The sequence below is a fragment of the Ctenopharyngodon idella genome, chromosome 8 (assembly GCF_019924925.1).
Source record: "Ctenopharyngodon idella isolate HZGC_01 chromosome 8, HZGC01, whole genome shotgun sequence".
Lineage (NCBI taxonomy): Eukaryota > Metazoa > Chordata > Actinopteri > Cypriniformes > Xenocyprididae > Ctenopharyngodon > Ctenopharyngodon idella.
The window spans coordinates 1,567,793-1,592,985 of NC_067227.1; the positions used below are offsets into that span (position 1 = coordinate 1,567,793).

The 25,193-nt window shown below is 36.5% G+C and overlaps 1 protein-coding gene across 2 annotated transcripts; it reads right to left on the reverse strand.

Annotated features, from left to right (window-relative positions):
* LOC127517110 (phytanoyl-CoA hydroxylase-interacting protein) lies at positions 1-24,473 on the reverse strand. 2 transcript variants are annotated; one of them, XM_051902308.1, is made up of 7 exons: positions 24,339-24,473; positions 24,018-24,258; positions 23,884-23,898; positions 14,391-14,567; positions 7,454-7,628; positions 5,897-6,014; positions 1-2,636 (listed from the first exon to the last, which is right to left on the reverse strand). In XM_051902308.1, the coding sequence occupies exons 4-7, from the start codon at positions 14,562-14,564 to the stop codon at positions 2,102-2,104; spliced, it is 1,002 nt and encodes a 333-aa protein (XP_051758268.1). In that variant the 5' UTR covers positions 14,565-14,567; positions 23,884-23,898; positions 24,018-24,258; positions 24,339-24,473; the 3' UTR covers positions 1-2,101. The 2 variants fall into 2 exon arrangements, with proteins under 2 accessions (XP_051758268.1, XP_051758267.1); XM_051902307.1 differs by lacking the exon at positions 23,884-23,898 and having other exon boundaries at positions 24,339-24,470.
* Positions 24,474-25,193: the final 720 nt, after the last annotated feature.

Here is a 25,193-nt window from a genome sequence, read left to right on the forward strand (position 1 = left end):
TCTCGGAAGCGTTTTATTTTTTGTTAAAACATTCTGTACAATTAATTCAACATTTATATATATTTTAACGGACACAAAGACTCATGAGATTCACATTGATTACAGGTGATTTTAGACTCTGATACCCCAAATAACTTGATATAAAAATAAAGAGAATCACTTACACAATTCAGTCATGTTTACATTAAATATGATTTACACATGATTAGTCTTAGGGAAGTGGATTTATATGAACATGAAGAGACTCACACAAGTTATCATATGGCTTCAGAAGACTTTCAATATATCACACTAGTCACATGGAGCACTTTTCTGGTGCTTTTTCTCCTTTTTGTAATAATACGGGTAGAGCTGCACGATTCTGGATAAACTGAGAATCACGATTTTGTTGTTTCAAACAGAGAGATCACGATTCTGAACAGACAACTAAACAAAATAATGTAGTTTACTAGAGATTCCAACAAAATGTTAACTGCTGCATTCTATTTAAAATGTTTAATTCAACTGAATTATTTAAAAGACTGTTTGAGTGAATGATTCAATGACTCACTTATAAAGACTTCACTTGTTTCATTACTGGATGAATCAGCATTTTTGAACGAATCTCTTGAATGAATGATTCAATGACATATACATTTTTCTAACAGTCACTTGTCGCCATCTACTGGTGTAATGGTGTAATCGACACAATCGTTAAGGCCGTAACCATGTCTTGAACATTGGGGGGATGGGGGGGTTTGTTTGTTTGTTGGGGGTCTTTTTATTTAAATAAATTAAATAATTAAAGGATTAAAAGGGATTTAAGGGAATAAAGAAGAAATAAGAATGGTAAAAGAAGTTCCAGGTCTCATTATAGTAATATAGTTGTGAAGTAATCCATTTAAACTTTTTGCAAATAATATTTTATTTAAAATTATGCACACATTCACTCTTGTTTGTATGTCTAATGTCAAAAATGTGAAAAAAAATGTTTCTTGACTCATCACATTCAGTTATGAATGAGATCATTTAAATGATAGCATATTTTCAATTCAAAATGGTGAAATTACATTAAAGTAGTTTGTATCTCTGTATGTTACTGTGGGTCGTTATATCCATTGTAAAACAGTTGTCAAATATTAAATGTTTAGTTACTTATATCTTGCCACGCACATGCTCTTTCAATGTACTAAAAGTTAGAACTCACACTCACCTTTAGTGAATAGTAAGCCCCGCCTTCTTTGATCTGATTGGCCATCATTTTGACATTGACGAGCGCTGTTAGATTGCTGAGGCAGATCAGCCTAAAATGTAACTTTTTAAACTGTCATCCTGACAACAAACAGAGCAGTGTGTAATACAGAGTAGCATTAAAAAAATATAATATATTGGGGGGGACAATTTGGCCATTTCCAATTCTTGGGGGGGGACTTGTCCCCCTCAGTGCCTATGGTGGTTACGGCCCTGTTTGAAGCATCGAGTTACTTTCAAAAGGCGATTTACTCTATTTTGATCACTTCCATAGACATCAGTGTTTATATCCGAATTATAAACGTTTATCCCAGTACTTCTGTGAGAATATGAATATGTAACACAGAAATAATGACACTGTGTGGTTGAACAGACTTGTTCACATGATAAAGGCTTTCTCTCTGGATCAGCGGCAGCGCCAATGCAGATCTGAATGTTCTGGTGTTATTTTGTCAAAGGTTTAAGAGACACAGGAGAATCATCATTTAGGAATAAGATCACGTGAGTGTTTGAATTGAGAACGCAACCTTTTAACAATTAATCATGCAGCTCTAAATATGTGTTTTAAAAGACAAAGTAAATGAAGAAACATTTTTGGGTGAACTGTCCCTTTAAGATCTGAACCGTTGACTCACAGGTCTTATGGCTTGGTTTCGTAACAAGAGGCCATGACCTCATTCAATTCTCATGGTCTTATAATTTATTCTTACCTCTTTCGGTGAAAGCCTTTGGCATGTTTTAAAACAAACCCCACAGTGTGAATGTTTGATCATGTTCTGATGAGAACGTCCATTTCCAAACCAGAGTCAATGAGGTTCTGTGGTACGGTATTTTTCCGGTTGCACTTCCTATGACAGCTTGCATTCACAGTTCATCGTCCCACACTGATATTGCACACCTTACAGCTTGGGTCTTTTTTGGCGTTGGCAGTAGAGAGGCTCATGAGCTGGTGACGGCCGCTGATCTGAGCCAGGACGCCATGCTCCAGAAGCAAGGGCTCTGTGAACATCACCTCCAGAATGACATCGCTGGCGTGACAGAACACGGGTACGTCTCCAGCCGTGTACATCAGGAAGGGATTGCTTGTTAGGTCCAGTCGAGGAAGACGGCTCTTGCAAAAGTCATCCCCCTCTGATCCAGCAGGGGCCAGCACCAGCACTACATAGTGGTAAGCCGTGTACATGCAGTAGAAGTCAGAGAAGTAGAGGTTTGTACTCGCGTTGAGGAGACGTTCGGCAGGAATTTGGAAGCGCAGAGGGCCGTACGGGGAGTCTTTGGGAGGGAGGCCTGTGTCGAATTCTGTATTGCAGCTGAGGAAGATGCCGCGTAGCTTTCCGTTGATGGGAGAGCCGTGACTTCCACTGCTGTCTTTGAGAGATGGGAGCATTGCACCTCCACACTCTGATCTATGTAGAGAGATGTAGAATAATCAATAAAATAATTTAGTCTGCTTAAACCCGTGACTTTCTTACAATCGACTGCATTCAGATCTGCCTTCATCCAATCAACAATCAATGAATAGAACCAACACACCACCAGTGTTGGGGAAAGTTACTTTTAAAAGTAATGCATTACAATATTGCGTTACACCCTAAAAAAGTAACTAGTTGCGTTATTTAGTTACCTTTTATGGAAAGTAATGTGTTACGTTGCTTTTGCGTTCCTTTTTCTCATCTGGGCTAGGTTGTTAGTTTGCTTGTTTAACAACAAAAAAGTATCGTTGGCAAATGTAAAGGCCCTTTAACACTGAAAGTGAAATGAATTAAGCCTCAGGCTGAAGGAAATGCAAATTCATGCCTGTACAGTGGAGGGTGCAGCTCAAACAAACAAACCTTTCACATGTGCTGCCATTCTGGATTAAAGAAGAATAGGATACAGGAGAAGAAAATGAGTAAACGCTTGCTCACATTTAGTCTAGAACTAGTGTAGAATAACTATTACATTTACACAGTGCAAACAACACCTCTGCTCTTACTCATGATTCTCTCAACATGGGGACAGGAGAGCTGTCAGTCAATAAATGGGAAAACAAAGTAACTTGCGTTACTTATTTGAAAAAGTAACTCAGATATTTTGTTGTAAATTTAAAAGTAATGCATTACTTTACTAATTACTTAAAAAATGTAATCCGATTACGTAACTCATGTTACTTTTAATGTGTTACCCCCAACACTGCGCACCATCATGCATTTTTTCTTTTTTGATAATTCCTTTCACTCGGATGTACGTCACAATATGAAAGAAAATGTCTGTCACTACTTCACTTTCATCGCAACTTGCATCCGCAACCCATTTTACTCCCAAAATATGTAAAACAGGATATTCAATGTGAAAAAATGAAGAGCAGTGCTTAGTTTTAAGACCCATTCACAACAAAAATTATAATAATGATGATTACTATATTAGCATTCACACAAATGGACGATACTGTTCTGTTTATTATAAGCACTAGCTGCAGTTTTGTCATCTGTAGCTTTAAATGCTTAAAACACTGCTTCATGAAGCTTTACGAATCTTTTGTTTCGAATCAGTGGTTCAAAGCGTGTATCAAACTGCTAAAGTCATGTGATTTCAGTAAATGAGGTTTCGTTACATCAGAAGTGTTTCGAAATTTGTTTCGAAACAAAAGATTCGTAAAGCTTCGAAGCTTCATGAAGCAGTGTTTTGAAATCGCCCATCACTAGATATTGTTGAATAAAGTCGTTATTTGTTTTTTTGGCGCACAAAAAGTATTCTCGTCGCTTCATAACATTAAGGTTAAACCACCGTAGTCACATGAACTGTTTTAAATATGTCTTTAGTAGCTTTCTGGGCATCTGAAAGTGTTAATTATCTTGCTGTCTATGCAGGCCTCACTGAGCCATCGGATTTCATCAAAAATATCTTAATTTGTGTTGTGAAGATGAACGAAGGTCTTACGGGTGTGGAACGACATGAGGGTGAGTAATTAATGACAGAATTTTCATTTTTGGGTGAACTAACCCTTTAAGTTCTTCAAAGCGGGATGGATTCTGAATGTTTTTATCATTCATCAGCTGGAAAATCCTGTGTTTAGAGCCGGAGTTTCTCTACTCTTTCAGAAGATGCGTAATAGCGCCCCCTACTGTATAACAGTGAAAACATGGATTGCAGGAAAATTCTGTCAATGGCAGAGAAAGACTTAAAGGAACACTCCACTTTTTTTGAAAATAGGCTCATTTTCCAACTCCCCTAGAGATAAACAGTTGAGTTTTACCGTTTTCGAATCCATTCAGCCGATCTCCGGGTCTGGCGGTACCACTTTTAGCATAGCTTTGCATAGTTCATTGAATCAGATTAGACCGTTAGCATCTCGCTCAAAAATGACCAAAGAGTTTTGATATTTTTCCTATTTAAAACTTGACTCTTCTGTAGTTACATCGTGTACCAAGACCGACGGAAAATGAAAAGTTGTGATTTTCTAGGCTGATATGGCTAGGAACTATACTCTCATTCCGGCGTAATAATCAAGGAACTTTGCTGCCATACCATGAGTGCAGCAGGCGCAATGATATTAAGCAGAAGAGTCGAGTTTTAAATAGGAAAAATATCAAAACTCTTTGGTAATTTTTGAGCGAGATGCTAACGGTCTAATCAGATTCAATGAACTATGCTATGCTATGCTAAAAGTGGTTCCGCCAGAGCCGGAGATCGGCTGAATAGATTCGAAAACGGTAAAACTCAACTGTTTAACTCTAGGGGAGTTGGAAAATGAGCCTATTTTCAAAAAAGGTGGAGTGTTCCTTTAAAGGTCTAGCTAGTTAGCATGGCCCTGATAACCCTTACTGGTAGATGCCATATCTAGACAATCTGAAACTTTTCTCTCTTCTGACAGTCATTCTAAAGTAAGGTGTTATATTTGCTCCCCCATTCTTGAAAGTTTCTATTATTGGGCAGCATTAATTACCAACAGCAGTCACCAACAATAGTTATTTGCTTTTATGCTTAAAGGGATAGTTAACCAAAAAAATTTAAATTATGTCATCATTTACTCACCTTCATGTTGCTCCAAACCTGTATGACTTCCACAAAATAGTGTTTTTGTTTTTGTTTTGTTTTTTCAAGAAAACAAAAGAAGATATTTTTAAAAATTCTCCAAAAATGAAAGTCAATAACAACTGTTTTAAACACCATTGACTTTTATTGTATGGAAAAAACCTGTGTTCTATAGAATAAATAAAGTCCTACAGGTTTGGAAAGACATGAGGATGATTAATTAATTAATTAATGGGAGAACTATCCCTTTAAGACCTCTATGGCATTGCTCAGAGACTTTTTTAAAAAGAGATTTTTTTTAAGTTTAAAAATGCAAATGCTGACCAAAATGCTGTATAATACAAGATAAGCATAACAAAAAGATACATATAAAACACATGCATTGTATAACATATAAAACACATGCATTGTACACAAAATACAAAACACAGCCTCTAGGACTGCTTAAAAACCAAGGTGAAAAAAGCATTTAAGAAGAATCGTGCACAACGAGACCAGGAGCATGAATGAAGAAAGTAAATAGACTCTGTTTTGATTTCATGTTGAGTTTGCTAGCATTCTCGAATCACAAAGACTCGTCAAAAATCAATGCAGTCTTAGAGCTGTCAAGGAAAGATATATAGAGAGACTGAGGATGACCGATGACACTAACCTCACATAATGGAAGTATTCAGGATTCTGATTGCGGTAGAACACGGAGAACCTGAGCAGCCTCCCAGCAGCGGCCTGAGCTTTATCTAACAGCTGCTGGAGATGTTCCATGGCATAATCTGCAGAAAACAACCCATTTAAAACCATGATTCATGAGTATAACAAGTGCCTACTATGAAACTTTCGTGAATAACATGGCATTGAAGTCAAGAAAAAAAAAAAAGAAGTGTCACTATTGGTTGTGTCTTCTATCTATACACAATATCCAGAGCCAACGTTAAAAAAAGCCATTTTTTCATTTGTCCAATGACAAACTTGAAGAAGACTTAGTTAAGATAAATGATGAGATGGCAAACAGCACCTGAAGTCAAGATTTAAATATTCAATTATTATTATTCTGCTACCATTACTAAACCCCCCCAGGCAGCTAAAGGCACCAAGTAGAAGTGCAGAAATTATGGTTGTTTCTGAACAGGTTTCCCAAGGACTCCAGCTGTCTGTCATTCGGTTGGACAAACTTAGCCCCTCCCCCAAACTCATGCTATTGGTTGGGCCTGTTGCTGTGCTGGCCGGCTCAAACAAACGGACCAATGATCTGAAAGCACCACAGTTGTCTCTGCATGTTAAAGGGGTGGTTGATTATGATTTCACTTTTTTAACTTTAGTTAGTGTGTAATGTTGCTGTTTGATCATAAACAACATCTGCAAAGTTACAACGCTCAAAGTTCAATGCAAAGGGAGATATTTTCTTTTACAGAAATCACTGTTTAAGGACTACAACAAACGGCTGGTAGGGACTACAACGAGCTTTGGGTTTGTGACATCACTGACCCTAAAATTTACATAAACCCCGCCCCCGAGAACACTCAACAAAGGGGGTGAGGCCATGTTGGGCTGCTTTAGAGAAGAGGAAGAGTTGTTGTAGTAGAGCGTTGTTGACATGCCGTCATTTTACGCCGGACTGCTTCACAAACGAGGGTCAATTCAACGCTGGATTTGCACAAAAGATTAACATGACGGCACATGCTAGTCGATGAGTTGAATCAACTCCACAGCAACTACATAAATTTATCCACTAACCGTTCAGAAACGTCCAGTTTCATTCTAAAATCTGTAACTTCTTCCTGAGTCTCTCCATCAGTGCCCGACTCCGGTTTGAACAATGTAAGGCTGAACACCGTTACTGACAATCCTCATTTTGGCTGCGTGAGATTCTCCAGCTTTGTTGTTGTTGTTGAGCAACCGAAGCGCGAGCTGTTAAAGCTCCTCCCTCTTCTGGAAAGGGGGCCGGGAGCAGCAGCTCATTTGCATTTAAAGGGACACACACAAAAACGGCGTGTTTTTGCTCACACCCAAATAGGGGCAAATTTGACAAGCTATAATGAATGATCTGTGGGGTATTTTGAGCTGAAACTTCACAGACACATTCTGGGGACACCAGAGACTTATATTACATCTTGTGAAAGGGGCATTATAGGTCCACTTTAAGCAGGGATAGAAGAATGTATTTTAACAATGTAAACATAACACACATTTAAATCTCTGTTACTCTACTTACCCCCAGTGCAGAACTCCACTACTTGGCTCCATTCAGACACTTGGTAGTCTCCGTCAGGCTGTCTGATGGCGGTCTGCACAGCGACACAGTACTCCGTTCGAGGACTCAGGAACCAGTGACCTCTCACAGCCATTGGCAAAGGTCCTGCTTTTGCCACTAGCTTGGTGGGAACATCCTGAAAAGCCAAACACCAGAGGGCGCCGTCAGATTTGTTGGCCTACAGGGTTTTTTGTTCTGCTTTCAAGACAAAAATAACCAACCACAAGTTTTCAACTTTTTTTGTTTGTTGAACCCCTAGAGCCTTAAACTCACCATGAAATCAAAATTGACCATTCTTGTTTTTATGGAATATTGCAGCATTTATTATAAATGATTAATTTATCATAATTTGTTTTAATTCATGTGCCCTCGTAAATTTTTAATCAAAATATCTTCCCCTCCCTCTTGCAGCGACATCTCTTCTCTTTTCTGATGACGAGGGCGGGGCAATCTGTCACTCACATAAGATCCACCAATAGCAAATCACAACCATCCAAGCAATTCCCCACGGACAAAATCAAGCCCCGCCCAACATTTGTTCTTGTTTGTGAAGCCGTTTCACTCAGATATATGTCACAATAGGGAAGAAAAGACTATCGCAACTGCTGTTTCATGCCAACTTCAACATTACATACTGCGGATAATAGAAGATGCAGAAAACTACACTGAAAAATATTTCACTCAGAAATTACTAGTAAATTTCACAAATAATTACAAAGAAATGGCAAGTAACACACTGAATTGAATATGAAATAGTAGAAAGACTGAAAAAGTAAAACATACTGCAATTATCTTTGTTTTATTTATCATTTTTTACAGTGTAGCAGATAATTCCTATCACATGATGACATAAACATGTAGCTTGTATGGATGAATTCAGGTTGATTGGGACACTTTTTCCAAGTCATTTCAATGGCAAAAAGTGTCCCAATTACCCTGAATTTACCCCAGCATAATTATTTTAACTAAGATCATTATTTCAACGTGCATTTTTTCAATTCCAAACCATATCAATCTGAATAATTACTCTGTATAATAGTATTCAAGTCATATTTAACTATTCATGACTGAGTGTGTGGAATACACTACACAACTTTTGCTCAGTCTAGAGCCAGTCTGCAAATTTGACAGATTGTATAATGTATGATCAACACAGACTTATTTTTTTTTAGCTTCAGACTATGATTACATCCAGTCGTCGGAGATCAAATTTGATAATGTGAACTGATTTTACAACACACATTGTTTTCATTTGTCATTTGCAACAAGGCGCATGTTTCTGCGTGAGTTTGTTGTGTTCGGAATGAATTTTAAAATCTGATCAGTCAGCTGGGTTTAAAAAGCGTGTTGAGAAGGAAAGGTGCAAAAAGGCTTGCCAAGAATGAACTGTGAAGGAACCCTGTAGCCCCCTGTGCCAGCAGAACTGTAACTTACCCAGAGCAGGAGGTGTCAAGATGTCAGAGACTTTGCTAAGGTAAGGAAGGCTGAAACACGACTCTCACTTAATAAGAAACACAAGCTGAAACATCAATATTGGACAAGAAATACTTCAAGAATGACTTTTCAAAGGTTTTATGGACAATTGAGATGACAGGGAGCAGTGTCTCTACTAATAGCGAAACTAATCTACCTCAATAAGGACACACTTATTACCTCGCTGGTAAAAAATGTCATGTAGCTTTTAAGTTGCTAAACTATTTTACTGATTAATACGTTAGAGCAGCGTGGACAACACGTTTCTGTGCGAGTGTGTGTGCGTTTGAGTGCAAGAGAGCGGGAGAAAGAGAGTATGTGCTTTCAGGACACAATAAAACGTATTTTGTGGCAAAAACATGGAAATAATTTGTCATTTTTATCCTCTAGTTTACTATATTTATTTGCTTGGTCAGTGTCGTTGTGGGTCTTGGTTCTTTTGCCGTTACAGGTTGTAAGGACCTTTGAAATAACTGAAATCATTTGGCGAAGTGATATGGAACTGTAATGCGGTCAAGACCTGCCTGGAACTACTTTAGCCGTGCGTTTCCCTGAAAATAATTGCTTAGAACGTTCAACAACCAATCAGATAAAAGCATTCACAGCCCCGTAGTATTATAGCATTTATAAAATGGTTAGTTCCTGTCCTTGATTCTGATTGGTCAATAGCTTTTATTCATGATAAAACACGGCTATAACCGTTTCACCCATCTGTTTAAATGTCCACTGCGATATCTTGTCCTTTTAACAGTTAAGGGGTTTTCCCGTGACTGACAGCGCTAGTCAAAGCTTTTGTCAGTTGTGTCTTGTTCCGTGTTCACAACAATTCAGTCTTTTCAATGTAAAAGTCTTCGCTACTGACTGACACACTCATAAAGACAGTTTTTGCCGCCATCTAATGGTGTAATAATGTAACTTCTGTTGCTGTTTACGGTCAGGGACTATTTTTTCCGGTGGAAGGAAGGCTTTTAGAAAGTTTACTTCATGAAAGTTGCATTGATACATATTTCTGGCTTTAATATTTGTATTGTGTGGTAACCGTTTTATAAAAGCAATAAGGTACTCGAGGCTAGTGCTGTATCGTGAATAAGTCACGCTTCACGACACATTCTTACTTAGACTTATTCACGACACAGCAAGCCTCTCGTACCTTATTGCTTACATAAATAACACTAAAACAAAATGCTAGCTGGACGTTTTTGAGTTGAAAATGAACTGAAAGTCAACTGTAAATGAAAAAGTCTTTTTTTTTTTTGGAAGAAGTCAGCAGCATTCAAAGAGGCCATGAACAAATCAAGAAATTGATTATTGTATGAGAGGCATTGAAAAGATGTATCTTTACAGACCAATGACTTATTTGTTAATTGTTGTATATAACTTAACAGTCATTTGTTTATTATTTTAAAGTGGTGAAAAAATCATTTCTAATCTACAGTCATTTACTTATATATTTATAGTATCGATAGGCTACAAAATAAAGATTGTGGTTCACTTATAACATTTTATCTGTTTACCTATTTAAATGAATCATGGGAAACACTAATTGTCTGATAATTATGCACACAGTCTAAGCAGTGAAACATCAGTAAGATTAATGAGAAGATAACATCTGCGGATGTAACATCCTTTGCGGTGATCATACGCTTATTTTCTGTCTGACAACTCTTCTCTCTCAAAGGTGAAACACATTTTTAAACTTCACTAAAGCGTAACATATTTCCTCTCACATATAAGAGCTCTATCACAGTTAATTAGTCTTGTTGTGGAGGCTCGAGTTTCTGACAAGCAGAACCAATTATGAAATGCTCAGTGGGGCATAACCATAGCAACCCTTTAGTTCTTTCCTTTCACAGGCAAAATGGAGTATTAGAGCCCTGGCAAAATCAGATGTAATTTCAGCAGCAGTTTATTTTTGGTGTCCAATAAGTGCAAAAGAGATACTAGCAATACTCCTACATTATGTAGCTTCATTTTGCCAGCAAGAATACGAAAAACTGAACACAAAAAAGTTATACATTTATTATTCAGTTCCAGTGTCGGGGGTAACGCATTACAAGTAACTTGACTTATACGTAATCTGATTACTTTTTCCAAGTAACAAGTAACGCATTACTTTTAAATTTACAACCAAATATCTGAGCTATTTTTTCAAATAAGTAGCGCAAGTTACTGACTGACAGCTCTCCTGTCCTCATGTTGAGAGAATCGTGAGGAAGTGCCGAGGTGTTGTGTGTGCTGTGTGAACATGATGGTTATAGCAGTGAAATGCAAACTCAGAATATTACACAAACCTGCAATAATTAAATATGTTAAATAACACAAATATACTTTGGGCCGGATTCACAGACAGGGCTTAGGCTAAGCCAGGATTAAGCCTTATTTCAATTAGGGTATATAAGTAGCTTCTATAAACATACCATAGAAAAAAACATTCCTGGTGTGCATCTTGAGACAAAACAATGGTATTGACATATTTTAAAGGGTTAGTTCACCCAAAAATGAAAATTCAGTCACCGATTTCAAAACACTGCTTCAGGAAGCTTCGGAGCATAATAAATCAGCGTATCGAATCCGCAGTTCGGAGCGCCAAAATTTCATTTCAGCAGTTTGGCGGTTTGACACGCGATCCGAATCATGATTCGACACGCTGATCCATAATGCTCCGAAACTTACTGAAGCAGTGTTTTGAAATCGGCCATCACTATATATGTCGTTATAAGTCGAGAAATCGAGTCCCGAGTTTTTTTTTTAGTTAGCTTATGTACTAGCATAGCATACATATACCCGTTTAGCCTGCTAGCTTAGCTTATATTATATTAGATATGTTTTTGCTCCAAATATCTGTTTCCAGTTTGTTTTATTATGCAATACATAGGCATTAATTTTATATTTCAAGCATGATTTTTATGCACTTAAATGTAATAAACATCATACAATAGTGAAATAGGTTATAATTAGTCAAGACATCACGATAACAACTTTTGATCAGGCATTACCGCTTGGTCCTAAAGGAGACCCGATTCCTGGGGGGGGGCTCGATTTCTCATGACAGGAAGCGCAGGTGGTGAGTAAAACTGCTTCAAATGTCTGTTTTGTTGGCAATAGGCGCCTAAGTGCATATAATGTAAACAACACGAACGTAGTGAATTCATAAATTCATTATTCATCATTCACTATAGGCTATATTCATTATAGTGATTCAAAAGTGATCCAGGGATAATGCGATGGTGTATTGTGTACATCTGTTTAGCTGACCATCAATAGCTTGCAGTCAATCTCTACACAAAAGCTGCACGTGCTCGTCACTCTTTAGCTTTGCCCACACGGCACGCCTCCAGGCGCTCGGCTGTTTGTGGAAAGACTCTGTACAGCGTATGTATCTTTTATAAATATGATAAAACTAAAGACTTTTTGGAGATATGAAGGATGCACTACTACTCTATAGGTACTCAAGATTAACATGAGATTGGCAGAAACTGTGTGCGATACCCCCCTTTAACATTTGTTAAAAATAAAACTTTTTTTTGTTATTAAAAACAAACCAGCAAGCCCAGCCGAGAAAAAAAGTAATGCTAAGGTAATATAACGCATTATTTTTCATAAAATGTAAGTAATGCAATTAGTTATATTTTTAAGGAGTAAATATTGTATCACATTACTTTTAACCCCCCCAAATTTTCCAGCTTTCCATATTTTCACTGTTATTCGGTAGGGGGCGCTATTACACATCTTCTGAAAAAGTACTGAATCTCCAGATCAAAACAGGCAAAAAAGGAGCAGAAACAAGTGATAAAAGCATTGCTTATGCATGTTGTAGTCTTTGAAAAAAATAAAACGTGATTTTCTCAGCTTTTTGTTCAACATGTTGCTTTTTTTATGAAACTTACCCACGTTCAAGTGTTGATAAAAAATAATTCATGAAGCTAAAATTTTTGTTTGTTTGTTTTGTTTAAAAGCAGAGGCTCCGTTCCTTCTTTTGATATATTGCATGTTTGGGGGGCCATGACATTTTTGTAAAAATGATCAAAAACGCTGGTGGGGAAAGAGTTAAAAGTACCTTTCCCCAACACTGTTCAGTTCTCACTGACTGCTCAGAATCCTCTAAACAGTTGCAAAATAGCACAATAAATTGACAGTGAAGTCTTGCATGTGTCTTCTCAGAATCCATTTAGAATATTTTTCAAGTGGACTTTGAATGCAGCTTTCAAAGAAATTATTTGGATCTTTGATAAATTGGACTCCTCCTCAATAAACAAACAAACAAACAAATAAAAACTTAAATTATAAATCAAATAACAAATAGGTGCATGATGCCCTAAATTACTAGTGTAATAAATTAGATTTTTGTTGCAAAGAAATATCCTAATTTTATATGTTTTTTTGTTTTATTTTGGTGGTTGGCCTGGATTTGGGTGACATGATTTTAGATTATTTTAGATTACAAAAGGTGTTTCTTTATAACGTTGTTGCAGATTTTATATGCAAGTGGAGAGGAAAAATTAATAAAATAAAATAAGTAAATAAATATTATATAGGTGCCTGATTCCCCAAATTACTAGTGTACTAAATTAGATTCATTAATTTATTTTTGCAAAGCAATATCCTAATTTTATGTTTTATATTGTTGTTTTTAAGGGGTGGTTGGCCTGTGATTGGGGGATTGAGGTGCTTATTGGGGAGGAAGGATGTCCTGGTGAGTCATTCTCCGCTCCCGGCAGTGTTGGGCAGGTTTTTCACTCTCTTGTATTAGCAGTGGCGTGACCATCACAGCGGCCCCTGAAGGGCCTGTCAGATGTGCTCATTACCAACACACCTACAGCCCACATTAACCCTCCTTCACATGCCATCTGCCTCTACACCGCCCGCTTTTATATTTGTCTTTAATTTAACCTTTATTCAGGTAGAAATCACTTTAAATAAATATAACATGAAAATTCAAGAAATGTCTCTTAACCCTTATATTATGTTGTGAGTGGTCAGAAATACTGTTTAACCTATGATGTTTTCCGATGAAGTTTTGTGACTTTTTCCTGTTTAGGATCATGAACACTCCTGCAAATTGTTGTACAATCATAAAAATCATACCCAGAATTTGAATCTAATACAAGGGTTAATTAAATGTTCTGGGTTCAATTGCTTAGTAAAAAAACCTAATTAAAATATTTTATTAAAAGTAATAGTTTATTTGTCTTAGTGTGCAGTGAAAGTCAAGACGGTCCAATGTTGTGAATCACAAGCCCTCACTGTTGTGTCCTTGTTTAACCCCAGACTGTTCTGAGGGGAATGTCCTTGTAATAAGTTCATAAAAAGTTCACCAATTCCACTGGCCCTGGTAGTGTGACAACAAATAATGTCTGTGAGATCAACAGGGAGCGCAGCGGGGCGGAAGGGAGATCTCAACGGCAGAATAAGAGCGTATACTGACTCTGTGCTTGAAGCGATTGGGCTCGCTGCCTTCTTTACGGCTCAAGTCGATGAAGTAATGCGTCACTCGGGACGTGTCCTCATGGGCCATTTCCCAGGTGATCCGGAACGAGTCACAGCTCACCTCACTGATCTGAATATTATTGGGTGTGGAGAGCAGCTCCACTTCAGCCATCACCTGCGGTAAAAGAAAATCACAAACTGTGAGTGGAGGTTATTAACCTGTGATGCTGCCTTCAGTATGAATTTAATTAATTAATCTATAAATAAGCAAATTTGTTTATAAATGTTCATTTTTCAACTTGATTTTCATGTCTTATAATAAGCATTGTAATCTTTAAATATTTGCTTGGTTAACTGTAAAGCTCATTTGAATGTCCTATTTCTTTAAACATGTCATTATAGTGCCTTAGAAGCTAACCAGTGTCCTTATAGTGTAATTTATATGATCAAAAATACAGCAGCAGTAATATTATAAAATGTTATTCCAATTTAAAATAACTGCTTTCTATGTGAGTATATATTAAAATATAATTTATTCCCGTCTTCAGTGTCACATGACCCTTCAGAAATCATTCTATGGCTACGTCTACATTAATCCGGAGACATTTGAAAACATCTTTGCAGGAATCGTTTTCAAATATCTCAGTTTTCGCCATCCAAACTACAACGCGAAAACGGCATTTTCAAATGTATCCATTTTGGAGAGCATTTCAAAAAGCTCTGTTTTCCTTGACAAAAACACTGTCTCAGTGTGGACGGAAGGCCAAAACAGAGGGAAAAGGATGTTTTCCAAGGAAAACGTAGGCCTAATAGTGTGGACAGGGCCTAATATGCTGATTTGCTGCTCAAGAAACATTTCTTGTTCACAATCATTTTCTGTTTAGTCTTAGGGTACGTTTACACGACAATGAGGTACCAAAAACAGAAGTCAAAACGATCCCCGTTCACACAGATCCGTGAAAACGATTAAAAACGCTGTATTCTGCTGCAAGAAATTTGCAATTTTGAAATTTACACAGAGACGATAATGCTATCGTTTTCTGTTTTCATAAGTTTGCGTTTTCATGCCCCCAAAACACTGTTGTACTGTAAATGAATGGCCAAAACGCATAAAAAGTTTTCTGTTTTTAGGTGTTGTGTAAACGAATGGCCCCTTATTGCCATGTTCTGTTTAGTTTTCCCTGTCACTGTTTTGATTGAGTTCTCATTCATTCATTCATTCATTCATTCATTAGGACCTGTTTACACTAGTGCGTTTTCATTTTAAAAAAAAGAGCGTTTTAAGATGAAAACGATCCTCGTTTTCACTGCGTTTCTGAAAAAACGATCTCCGGTCCGTTTACACGACAACGATATGCTTAAAACGGATAGGTTTTTCCTTTGAGTTTTCTGTATATACAGACGACACCATTGTCAAAACAATCTCCATTCATATGAATCCGTGAAAATGGAGAAGGACTAAAAACGCTGTATTCTGCTGGCAGGCCATTAGATGGCGATGAAACACTATAGACCTTATGCGCCAGAGAAACAAGCGTGTCGCCATCTTTATAATGTTGTCTTTGAACTTTCGTTTTTGCGGTAGTTCTGTATATTTCTATGGCATCGCTGTCAAAGAATAATTAGCTGGTTAACTGGATTTACTTTTTTTTGTATTGTTAATGAAAGTTGTCATGAGCATTGTTATGTTTAAAGCAGATGTCTTAACAAATGTAAGTAGACCAGGAAGATTTTAAAATGAGCAGTTCATTCCGCCCCTTTTCTAGCGCTGCGCTCGTTGTCTTCTGACTTCCGGTTTGTATTTCCACAGCGATCTTATTTATGAATGAACTGATCGTTTTAAAATCTTCTGGGTCTACTGACATTTGTTAATGACATTTGCTTTAAACATACAATGCTCACGATAACTTTCATTAACTCTACAACAAGTAAATCCACTTCACAAGCTAGTTCTTTGACAGCGATGCCATAGAAATATACAGAGCTACCGCAAAAACTCGGCCGTTACGGCTGCAGCCAGCCCCTATTGGCAAAAATGGAAGTTCAAAGACAATATTATAAAGATGGCGGCGCGCTTGTTTCTCTGGCGCATAAGGTCTATACGTAAGATTGCTGTGGAAATGCAAACCGGAAGTCAAAAGAGCGCAGCGCTGAAAAGGGGCGGGGCTACATAAGGTCTATAGAGTACCTCAGGGATGATGTGTTTTTGTAGGCCAACCCAGAAGTTAGCGGCGCACGGGTTCCCTCGATCGAAAGCCTATGCATTTTTCCAATAGTCTTTTGGAAAATCGCAAAAAATAAGCTCTGTGTTTAACAAAGGGTTATGACACTTACACGTTTTGTCTATCAAGATAATCTTAACAAGTTAACACGACATTTATACATTTTGAAGCCTAAATAAAGTCATCAGATATAAAAAGCTAACAGTAGGCTATAAACAGACTACAGCACACCATGGTCGCGGATCAACATCACCACCACCAAGCTTCCTTAAACTTTATTTAAAAAACAACTTTATTTAAAAACATGCTCGCTGATTATGATCTGCGCTGTGTATGAATACTTATCTACTTTTTCATGAGAAATGCTGTCCAAATGTCCTGTTTGTCATGATGACGTCTAAAGTCCCCGCCAAAGGAAGTAGTCCCTTTTAGCAATTTGTTAGCAACCGCTGTTTTTAAGACACAATAAAGGTTTAAAAAAAATCACAAGCGGGTTATAACTGGTGTGTTTTATGTCATAGATCAAAACATGAAAATATTTAGAGGCTTCGTTAACCACAGACCTTATTTCAGGCGATTTAGCAAAAACCCATTCAAAAAACCCATTGACTTCGGGGCGATGGAACCGGAAGTCCTAAAATGCTAACTCGCTTCCGGGTTTTGCCTACAAAAACACGTCATCCCTGAGGTACTCTATAGACTGAACATGTAATGCGCATGTGCATGACGTCATCATTTTCACAGATTCATGTTTTTGTTGTTTACACAGAGACCGTTTTCATAAACTTGCACTTTGAAACCTGTTTTCAGAAGTTTGTGTTTTCAGGTCACCAAAAAGCTATTGTAATGTAAATGAACGGCCAAAACGCATAAAAAGTTTTCTGTTTTTAGTTGAAAACGGTGTCCTGTAAATGGCCCCTCCATCTACACTACACAACCGAAAATGCATGTCACATGACCATTCATGCACACTGGGCACACACGTATAAGTGTAAACAGTTGCCTCTTGTGCATGTAGGCAGCTGCAGTATTATAAAATGTACAGTTTAAATGCACAATGGCTGCTAAAAAGGACCACAAAGTCAGCAAAGCATTTTACCATGTTATTTACACGGTCGTTGAGGCTAGTATGTATAGAGTCATTGAGAGAAAAATCAGAGTGAAATTCTCAAAAAAAGGCCATTTTTATTTTTATAACCTGTAATCTGAAACGGATCTCAACTCTGTTGCCATCCACCCTGTTATTATTTCCCTAAATTAAATATTACAATATATTCATTTAGCTTGAGATGGCACGATGCAGTCTATTCACACAAACACATTATTTACTGGAAAACGGCAGTCTCACAGACTGACCCTGCAGCTACAGCCTCTCAGAGGAGGGATAATAAACAAACGCTGTGATCTGTGCCGGTGTGAGTGATGTGATCACTGCCATGAGTGTGTGTGAAGAGGACTGAATGAGGCTGCGTGTTTGATTAGCTGTCATTTCCTGTTCCTGCGACCGGTGACCCTTGAGTAATGCGAGTCACAGAATCTATTATCTGCCCTTGTGCTCTGAGAAAGAGCCCATAACTCTGAGAGAGAGAGAGCAGTGTGATTTACGTGCACCTCTCTCTCTCGTTCTCCTTTCACTGCCCTCATATTTTTCCCATATCTGTTGTCCTTTGATTTTGGTCTTTGACATTTAAGTTTTTATATACTTATTAAGTGTCCATGGCAATGTAAAATGTTCATGTAAGCTAAAATGTCACAGATTTGTCCTGTTCTGTTGTAAATCTTCCATATGGACAGTATGCTGAGGCAGCGCAATGCCAAGAGCAGACTGGCATGAAAATGCTGGATGGCACAAATGTGAGCATGCCAGAAAATGAGAATATGTTTAACAGCAAGAACTTCACACATGATTGCTTTGGCACACAGACATATGGCTTCCCTTGTGAAAAAGAAGTACACTTTAGCAAAAAGAGTATAATATACTTTAGAAGAATATACTTAAGTGTGAACTGAATGCAACACTCTGACACTTCATTGAATGTTTTTGTTTTGTTTTTGCAATTAAATGAAAATGTATTATAATTTAAATTTATATTAAATGCAATTAGTTCAACTTAAAAGTGTTTTTTGACCCACTTAAGTATCTGTATATGTAATTTTATAATTATTTCTATTGTCTAATATGTGTACAGCCGAATGTGCTGACAAGCATTTATGATAAACTAAAATATACTTTAATGTCATTTCTATTCAAACGTGTATGTTATGTATTTAAATATATGTGTAATAACACATTTGTAATTGTAATTTAGTGCATTTAAAATGTACTTTAAATGTAATATTGAATAATACGCTACAGTTAAAATTATAATCAACATGTGCTTTAGTATGTTAGTCAACACTTCAAAATAAGTGTACTTTAAAACATGACAAAAGATTATTAAAACATAATGAGTTAAAATGTACTACAAAAGAAAACCTATTATTTTGACATTATTACAAATTGCACCTTTTTAAAAGTATACTTAAGTATGTTAAGAAACAGTCATGAAAATGAACTCTCTTTAAAGGGTTAGTTCACCGGAAAATGAAATTTCTGTCATTAATTACTCACCCTCATGTCGTTCCACACCTGTAAGACCTTTGTTCATCTTCAGAACACAAATTTAGATATTTTTGACGAAATCCGAGAGGTATATGACCCATAGACAGCAATATAATCAACACTTTCAAGGTCCAGAAAGGTACTAAAGAGATTGTTAAAATAATCGACGTGACTGCAGTGGTTCAACCTTAATGTTATAAAGCGAGGAGAATACTTTTTGTACGCAAAAACAAAACAAAAATAACAACTTAATTCAACAATATCTTCTCTTCTGTGTCATTCTCATACGTTGTTTACATCCAGCGCTTCCAGGTTCTACATCAGAACGCCGACTCGTTCACTGCATCAACTGCGTAGAAGACTGACAGGGAAAAGGAAAAATTGTTGAATAAAGTCATTATTTTTGTTTTGTTTTTTGCACACAAAAAGTATTCTCGTCACTTCAAAACATTAAGGTTGAACCACTGCAGTCACGTCGACTGTTTTAACGATGTCTTTAGTACCTTTCTGGACCTTGATAGAGTCATATACCTCTCAGATTTCATCAAAAATATCTTAATTTGTGTTCTGAAGATGAATGAAGGTCTTATGGGTGTGGAACGACATGAGGGTGAGTAATTAATGACAGAATTTTCATTTTGGGTGAACTAACCCTTGAAGTACACTTAGGTACTTAAAACATAGGTTTAAGATTTGAAGTACACTGCAAGTGCACAATCAATACAACTAAGCGCACTTCTTTTTTACTAGGGGTGTGTGTGTGTGTGTGTGTGTGTGTGCATGCGTGTGTGGAACATAATTTAAGATTAACAAATTGAGTTTTCACACGCCTCTCTTCATTCTCTCTTCTCTCTGCACGTGCAGCATCTTACTCTGAATCATAATGTCATGGAAACACATCGACTCCCCAGACTGCAGCCTTTCATTCAAAGGGAATATAGGCCATAATAAACATCCTCACAGGACCTGCATCAAAGCTGCAAAACACACACACACACACACACACAGCTCTACTATTTTAGAAAAACCTTTGAACATTTAACTGAGTTTTGCTCTAGTTCTCAACTTAAATCAGATGCCACACACTATCTGTTACAAAAATGAGCCTCAGAAAAGCAGGCGAATCTTATGAAAACACGGTCAGGTCACATTTTACAAAAGAAAAAAAGAACAAATAGTTTTTTGCATAAAGAAATAAAGCATATTGGAGGCACCACTAAGTATTTTGCATTGCGACGTTCTTTTCAGGATAATTAAAACTGATTTTACTTCATTTTACTTTTGAGTTTTGTTTAATTCTTATTACTCGTCATGCTGATTCGCATTAGATTGTCATTAATGTAAGTTATTTTCATGCAATGATTGTATAAATCATTGGAGAAAAGAATAAATAAGGATAAAAAAAATCAGCAAAAAGGATTATTTATTATTATTTACATTATTTCCAAAAGGTGGCTCTTAGTTGATTCTCGTTTATATTTGTATTGTATGTATATTATATTGTATTGTATATATATATATATATATTTATTGATTTGTATATATATTTATACAACAGTTCTTTCTGGTTCTCGAATCTGAGCCGTGTGATATTTTAGTGATAACAGCACTCCTACCTTTTCACCGTTTGTATCAGTCCGCTTGAAGCGACTGTCATGGCGGCCGAGCAAATCCACTGTATTTTTTACAAATACTACACAATTTACACTTGTTGTACCACGAACTGTAGTTTTAAGAGTTTTTTAGGCAAAAATAGTTGTTTAGACCTGAAATATGTGACTCATATTTAATCATAGCACCTATTTTACAATTTGTTTAGAGGTTTTTGGAGATGCGAGCTCCAGGCTGTCAGCAGTCATTCAGGGCTCGAGTACCCACCGAGAACAGCTTCATCTCAGCCAGTGCTTCAGGGATTTGCTGCTGGCAAAACAGGCAATCTTTGGTCTTATTAATCTATTACTTGTTCCTGAGCAAATCGAATTGGGCTATGTTAAATTTAATAATTTAATATTAAGGCTATATTTATCTTACATCCTGTAGAGCACTGCTTTTGTACGTTTGACTGGAGTAAACAGTTGTGTTTATTTCCTGTTGTCATTTATAATGGCTATTGTTGTTAATTTAAATATTGTTGTTCAATAAATATTATTTTATGTAAATATGTTTGTATTTGGTTTTGCGAAAGGGTCCATTAGTGAGTAATATGGATTGAGTGAAAGTTACATTAATACGCCTTTAAATGGCGGCAAACTTTACGAGCAGTGTTGGGTAAGTTACTTAATTACTAATTACATCTTCAATATTGTATTTAAAATACTTTTTCTAATTACTCTGTCTGAAAAGTAATTTAATTACTCAATAAGTAACTTACTAATTACTTCTTAAAATCCCTATAAACCTTGACCGGATAGACAATAGAAAGGAAACTCTTTTAATAATTTAGTCAAACATGGAATAGTTTAGCCTTTTATAGCTTTTTAAAACATTTTAACTTTATTAAAACATATATTATAATACTTTTATTTACTTTATAATACTTAAATTTTTTTAGTAACAAATAGGGATGTCACTATACCAAAAATCTAGTAGTTGGTACCGATACCACCAAAAGTGCACAATACTCGATACCACGGTAAAAATATATAAAAATACAAATAAAACAATGCTATATTTTTTTCCAGGTAGGTCTAGTAGTAAGTAAAAATACCACAGAAATTGAATAATCAAATATAAAATAACTCTGCATAGTCATAACTGTATAAATTAAATATAGATTAATCCTTATTAAAGCTTTTCTTTTGTTGTTTGATTATCATTTATAATACAGACAGTCAATAGTAGACAGTAGCATGTTTTAAAGGCTGCTGTCACTAAGACCTAATGGACGGAGACAATATACTGTTACACATGCTGTTCACATTCACATAACCAACGCGAATATACGCCAAAACGGGCATTTTGACACAACTGTGTGTGTATTTGAACGTTTATGTGTAATAAACCGCGAAAATCTGACACTCGCGAGAGGCGGCTATGTGTGTGCGCTTTGGCTGACTGAAGACGTCTCTGAGAGAGCGCGCGCAGTTTTTTCTCTCTAGGACCTAGCTTACATTTTACCGTAATGTTCTTGCCTACCTGTGTCAAAAAAGTGAAGTAACTGGAATATTTCCATTCTGCAAAACAGCCACTCGCTTCTGCCGACATCTTCAGACAGCGACTACACAGGCAACTGGTGCGAAGTTGCGAACTCACGCGCAACTGCACTACAGCTAACGATTTTAAAGAGGCAGCGTTCACTTTTACCTTTAGACGACAAATTTAGATTTTAAATTCAATATTGATTTAAACAGAACTGTTGAACTAATTTACAGTATGTAACGCAAGTACATTATAAGTAACTGTAATTAAATTACCTAAAAATGAACAGTAATCCCTTACTTTACTTTTTCAGTGGATAAGTAATTTAATTACTGTAACGCGTTACTTAGTAACCCGTTACACCCAACACTGTTTATGAGTGAATGAGTCAGTCACAAGAGACTTTTAAATTGAAAAAGACTTTTGTAAACAAGACATCGTTTTAGCACTGGTATGGAAAATTCCCTTAACTGTAAAAAGGACAAATACAAAGAGCACTTTCCTCAGCGGACATTCAAACAGATTTTTATAATGGATATAATATTATGGACTGAAGAATGAATGTTATATCAGACACAGGTAATGCTCGCTCAGGCGATCTCTCTCTCTTTCTCTCTCTAATATTGTACAAAATACAATGAGTTTCAATAGACGTTCCTTTGTTACTAGATCTAAAGTGCCGTAGGCTTGGTCAAACTGTCAACTTGAGATTTGAATCCAAATTAATATATATATATATAAGTATTTTTAATAAGGTAAAAAATATATTATAAAATATATAAAAATATTACAGTAAAACCACTTAAAAATATATTTATATATATATAATTATAAATATATTAAAGACAAAACAAAAATATTATGTAAAAGATAATTAATTTTTCTGCATTATAATAATAGGAATAAAAATTCATATTTATGAGAATGTCCTAAAATACAAGTAAGGAAAACTGTTAGTATTGCATGTGTAAATGCGTAAATAGAAACACACAGTATACAACAACATGCTTTACTATGCAGAGCTACAGAGTGGCAAATCATGAGATGTAAACAGTTGATTCAGAGACTAAATCAATCTCTAAACAACTCTTTATCTTCACTTTGATCAAGCCTCAGCCTACTGTAAGAGTGTTCAATGATCAAATAAACAAGCATCATTCCAGCACATTTGATTGGGTCAGTTACAGAGAAGTGAGACACATCCACACACGATTAAAGGTCTGGTGCACAAACTGAGTAGTGAGTAATCGACGGAGGAACAGCGCTGTGGGATCGAGCACGAGAGTCCGCGAGTATTAATGTCATGGTTCAGATTTCTCATCATGAGCGAATCTTTTATGTATCTGCAATGCAGCTCTACTGTGGTGGGAGTCAAACTATTAAAAGCAACAGTGTTCTACATTTCACTGTGTTCAACTACAAAACAGACAAAAACATCAGTGCAAGAAAGCAGACTTTGAACAAAATGTTCTGATCTGATTGTCTGTGCTTCTCTTCTGGATAGTGAAAGTCTACAAGACAGTCCTGACCTGAATTCACTGCGACTAAGAGAAAAACAGCAATGTGAGGAGGAAAAAAAGAAAATAGGAAAGAAGCATAAATCTAAATGTATTATATGATAATTTTTAATGTTAATTTGAATGAATACAAAAGAAAGACATACCTCTGTGTTCAGAAGCAGCTGTGATGAGGAAGGGAAATGCTGACAGAGGCTGTGTGAATGAGCGTGGCTCTGATTCTTCGTCTTTTCCTCTCTTTCACTGCTGCACAGCTCCTTAAATGAGGATGAAAACTGAATGCGAGGGGATTCTCGTTTGCCCTCACTTGTTCACTTTCACTTATCGCCTCCCTCTCTCTCTCTCTCTCTCTCTCTCTCTCTCTGGGCATCTATGTTTCTTCTACAGCTGTATGCCAAAGGGAAATGAACAGCCATGAGAAAGTGCAGCATCAGTGAACCATAAAAATGATATAACAAGCCACTCACTCTTGCATGATCCAACTCACACACACACACAGATGCAGAACACGACACAATCGCTCCATCTTCACAGTGACTGACCAATAGCAAATTCAATTTTACATCACACTGAACTACAAATGAAGAGATTTCCTCAATCACTAATAAGCGAGAGATGATGACGCATCTTCAGCACACGCTGAGGACAGTCAAATGTCTGCAGTGTCATCACTTTGTGATATATTTTTGGCAAGAATTGATTTAGAAGTCCTGAATTTTAGGATTTCTAGTCGTCTTCTGCTGACTAAAGTTTTGTTGTCTTTGAAAGGATGTTAAAACACGTTGGCATGAATGACAGATGCTAAAGCTAACAAACTGTTTATCTTGGCAAATGTGAAAATACTTTTAATATACAACATATAGCCTAATGAAGACTTTTACAGTTTTTAAAAAAAGCTTACACGCAGTTTTTGAAACTATGGCCCTTTTCTCAAAACTCTACACACACAACATGCAAAATGTCACATATATCTTTCAAAAGCAAACATTTAAAACTATTTTAACTACTGGTATTTTTGTTTACACACAAACATCAAATGATTAGCCACAACCACACCCAACACAGATGTGAAAAATGTAAAACACTTCTATTTTGTGACTTTGTTTGTTCAGTGTGCAGTGAAGTGTACTGGAGTTTGTCATAGCACTTACACATACATGTATGTGCATAAATACACTGTATATACAGTATATATGCACAACTGATGAATTTTACACAGGTATGGAACGGAACTGAATCAATACTGAACTGACTTGAGCTGTATAATGACACTGTTGGCTTGTTAGAGCTGCTTTACAGCAGAGTTAAAATTTGTTACTATT

Excerpts from the sequence above, each read along its gene's own strand:
- LOC127517110 (XM_051902308.1), bottom strand. The coding sequence starts at position 14,564 with ATGGCTGAAGTGGAGCTGCTCTCCACACCCAATAATATTCAGATCAGT. Across the intron at positions 7,629-14,390 it reads CCAATCGCTTCAAGCACAGA|GATGTTCCCACCAAGCTAGT; the intron begins GTCAGTATACGC and ends TTGGCTTTTCAG. Across the intron at positions 6,015-7,453 it reads AGTGGAGTTCTGCACTGGGG|ATTATGCCATGGAACATCTC; the intron begins GTAAGTAGAGTA and ends TGTTTTCTGCAG.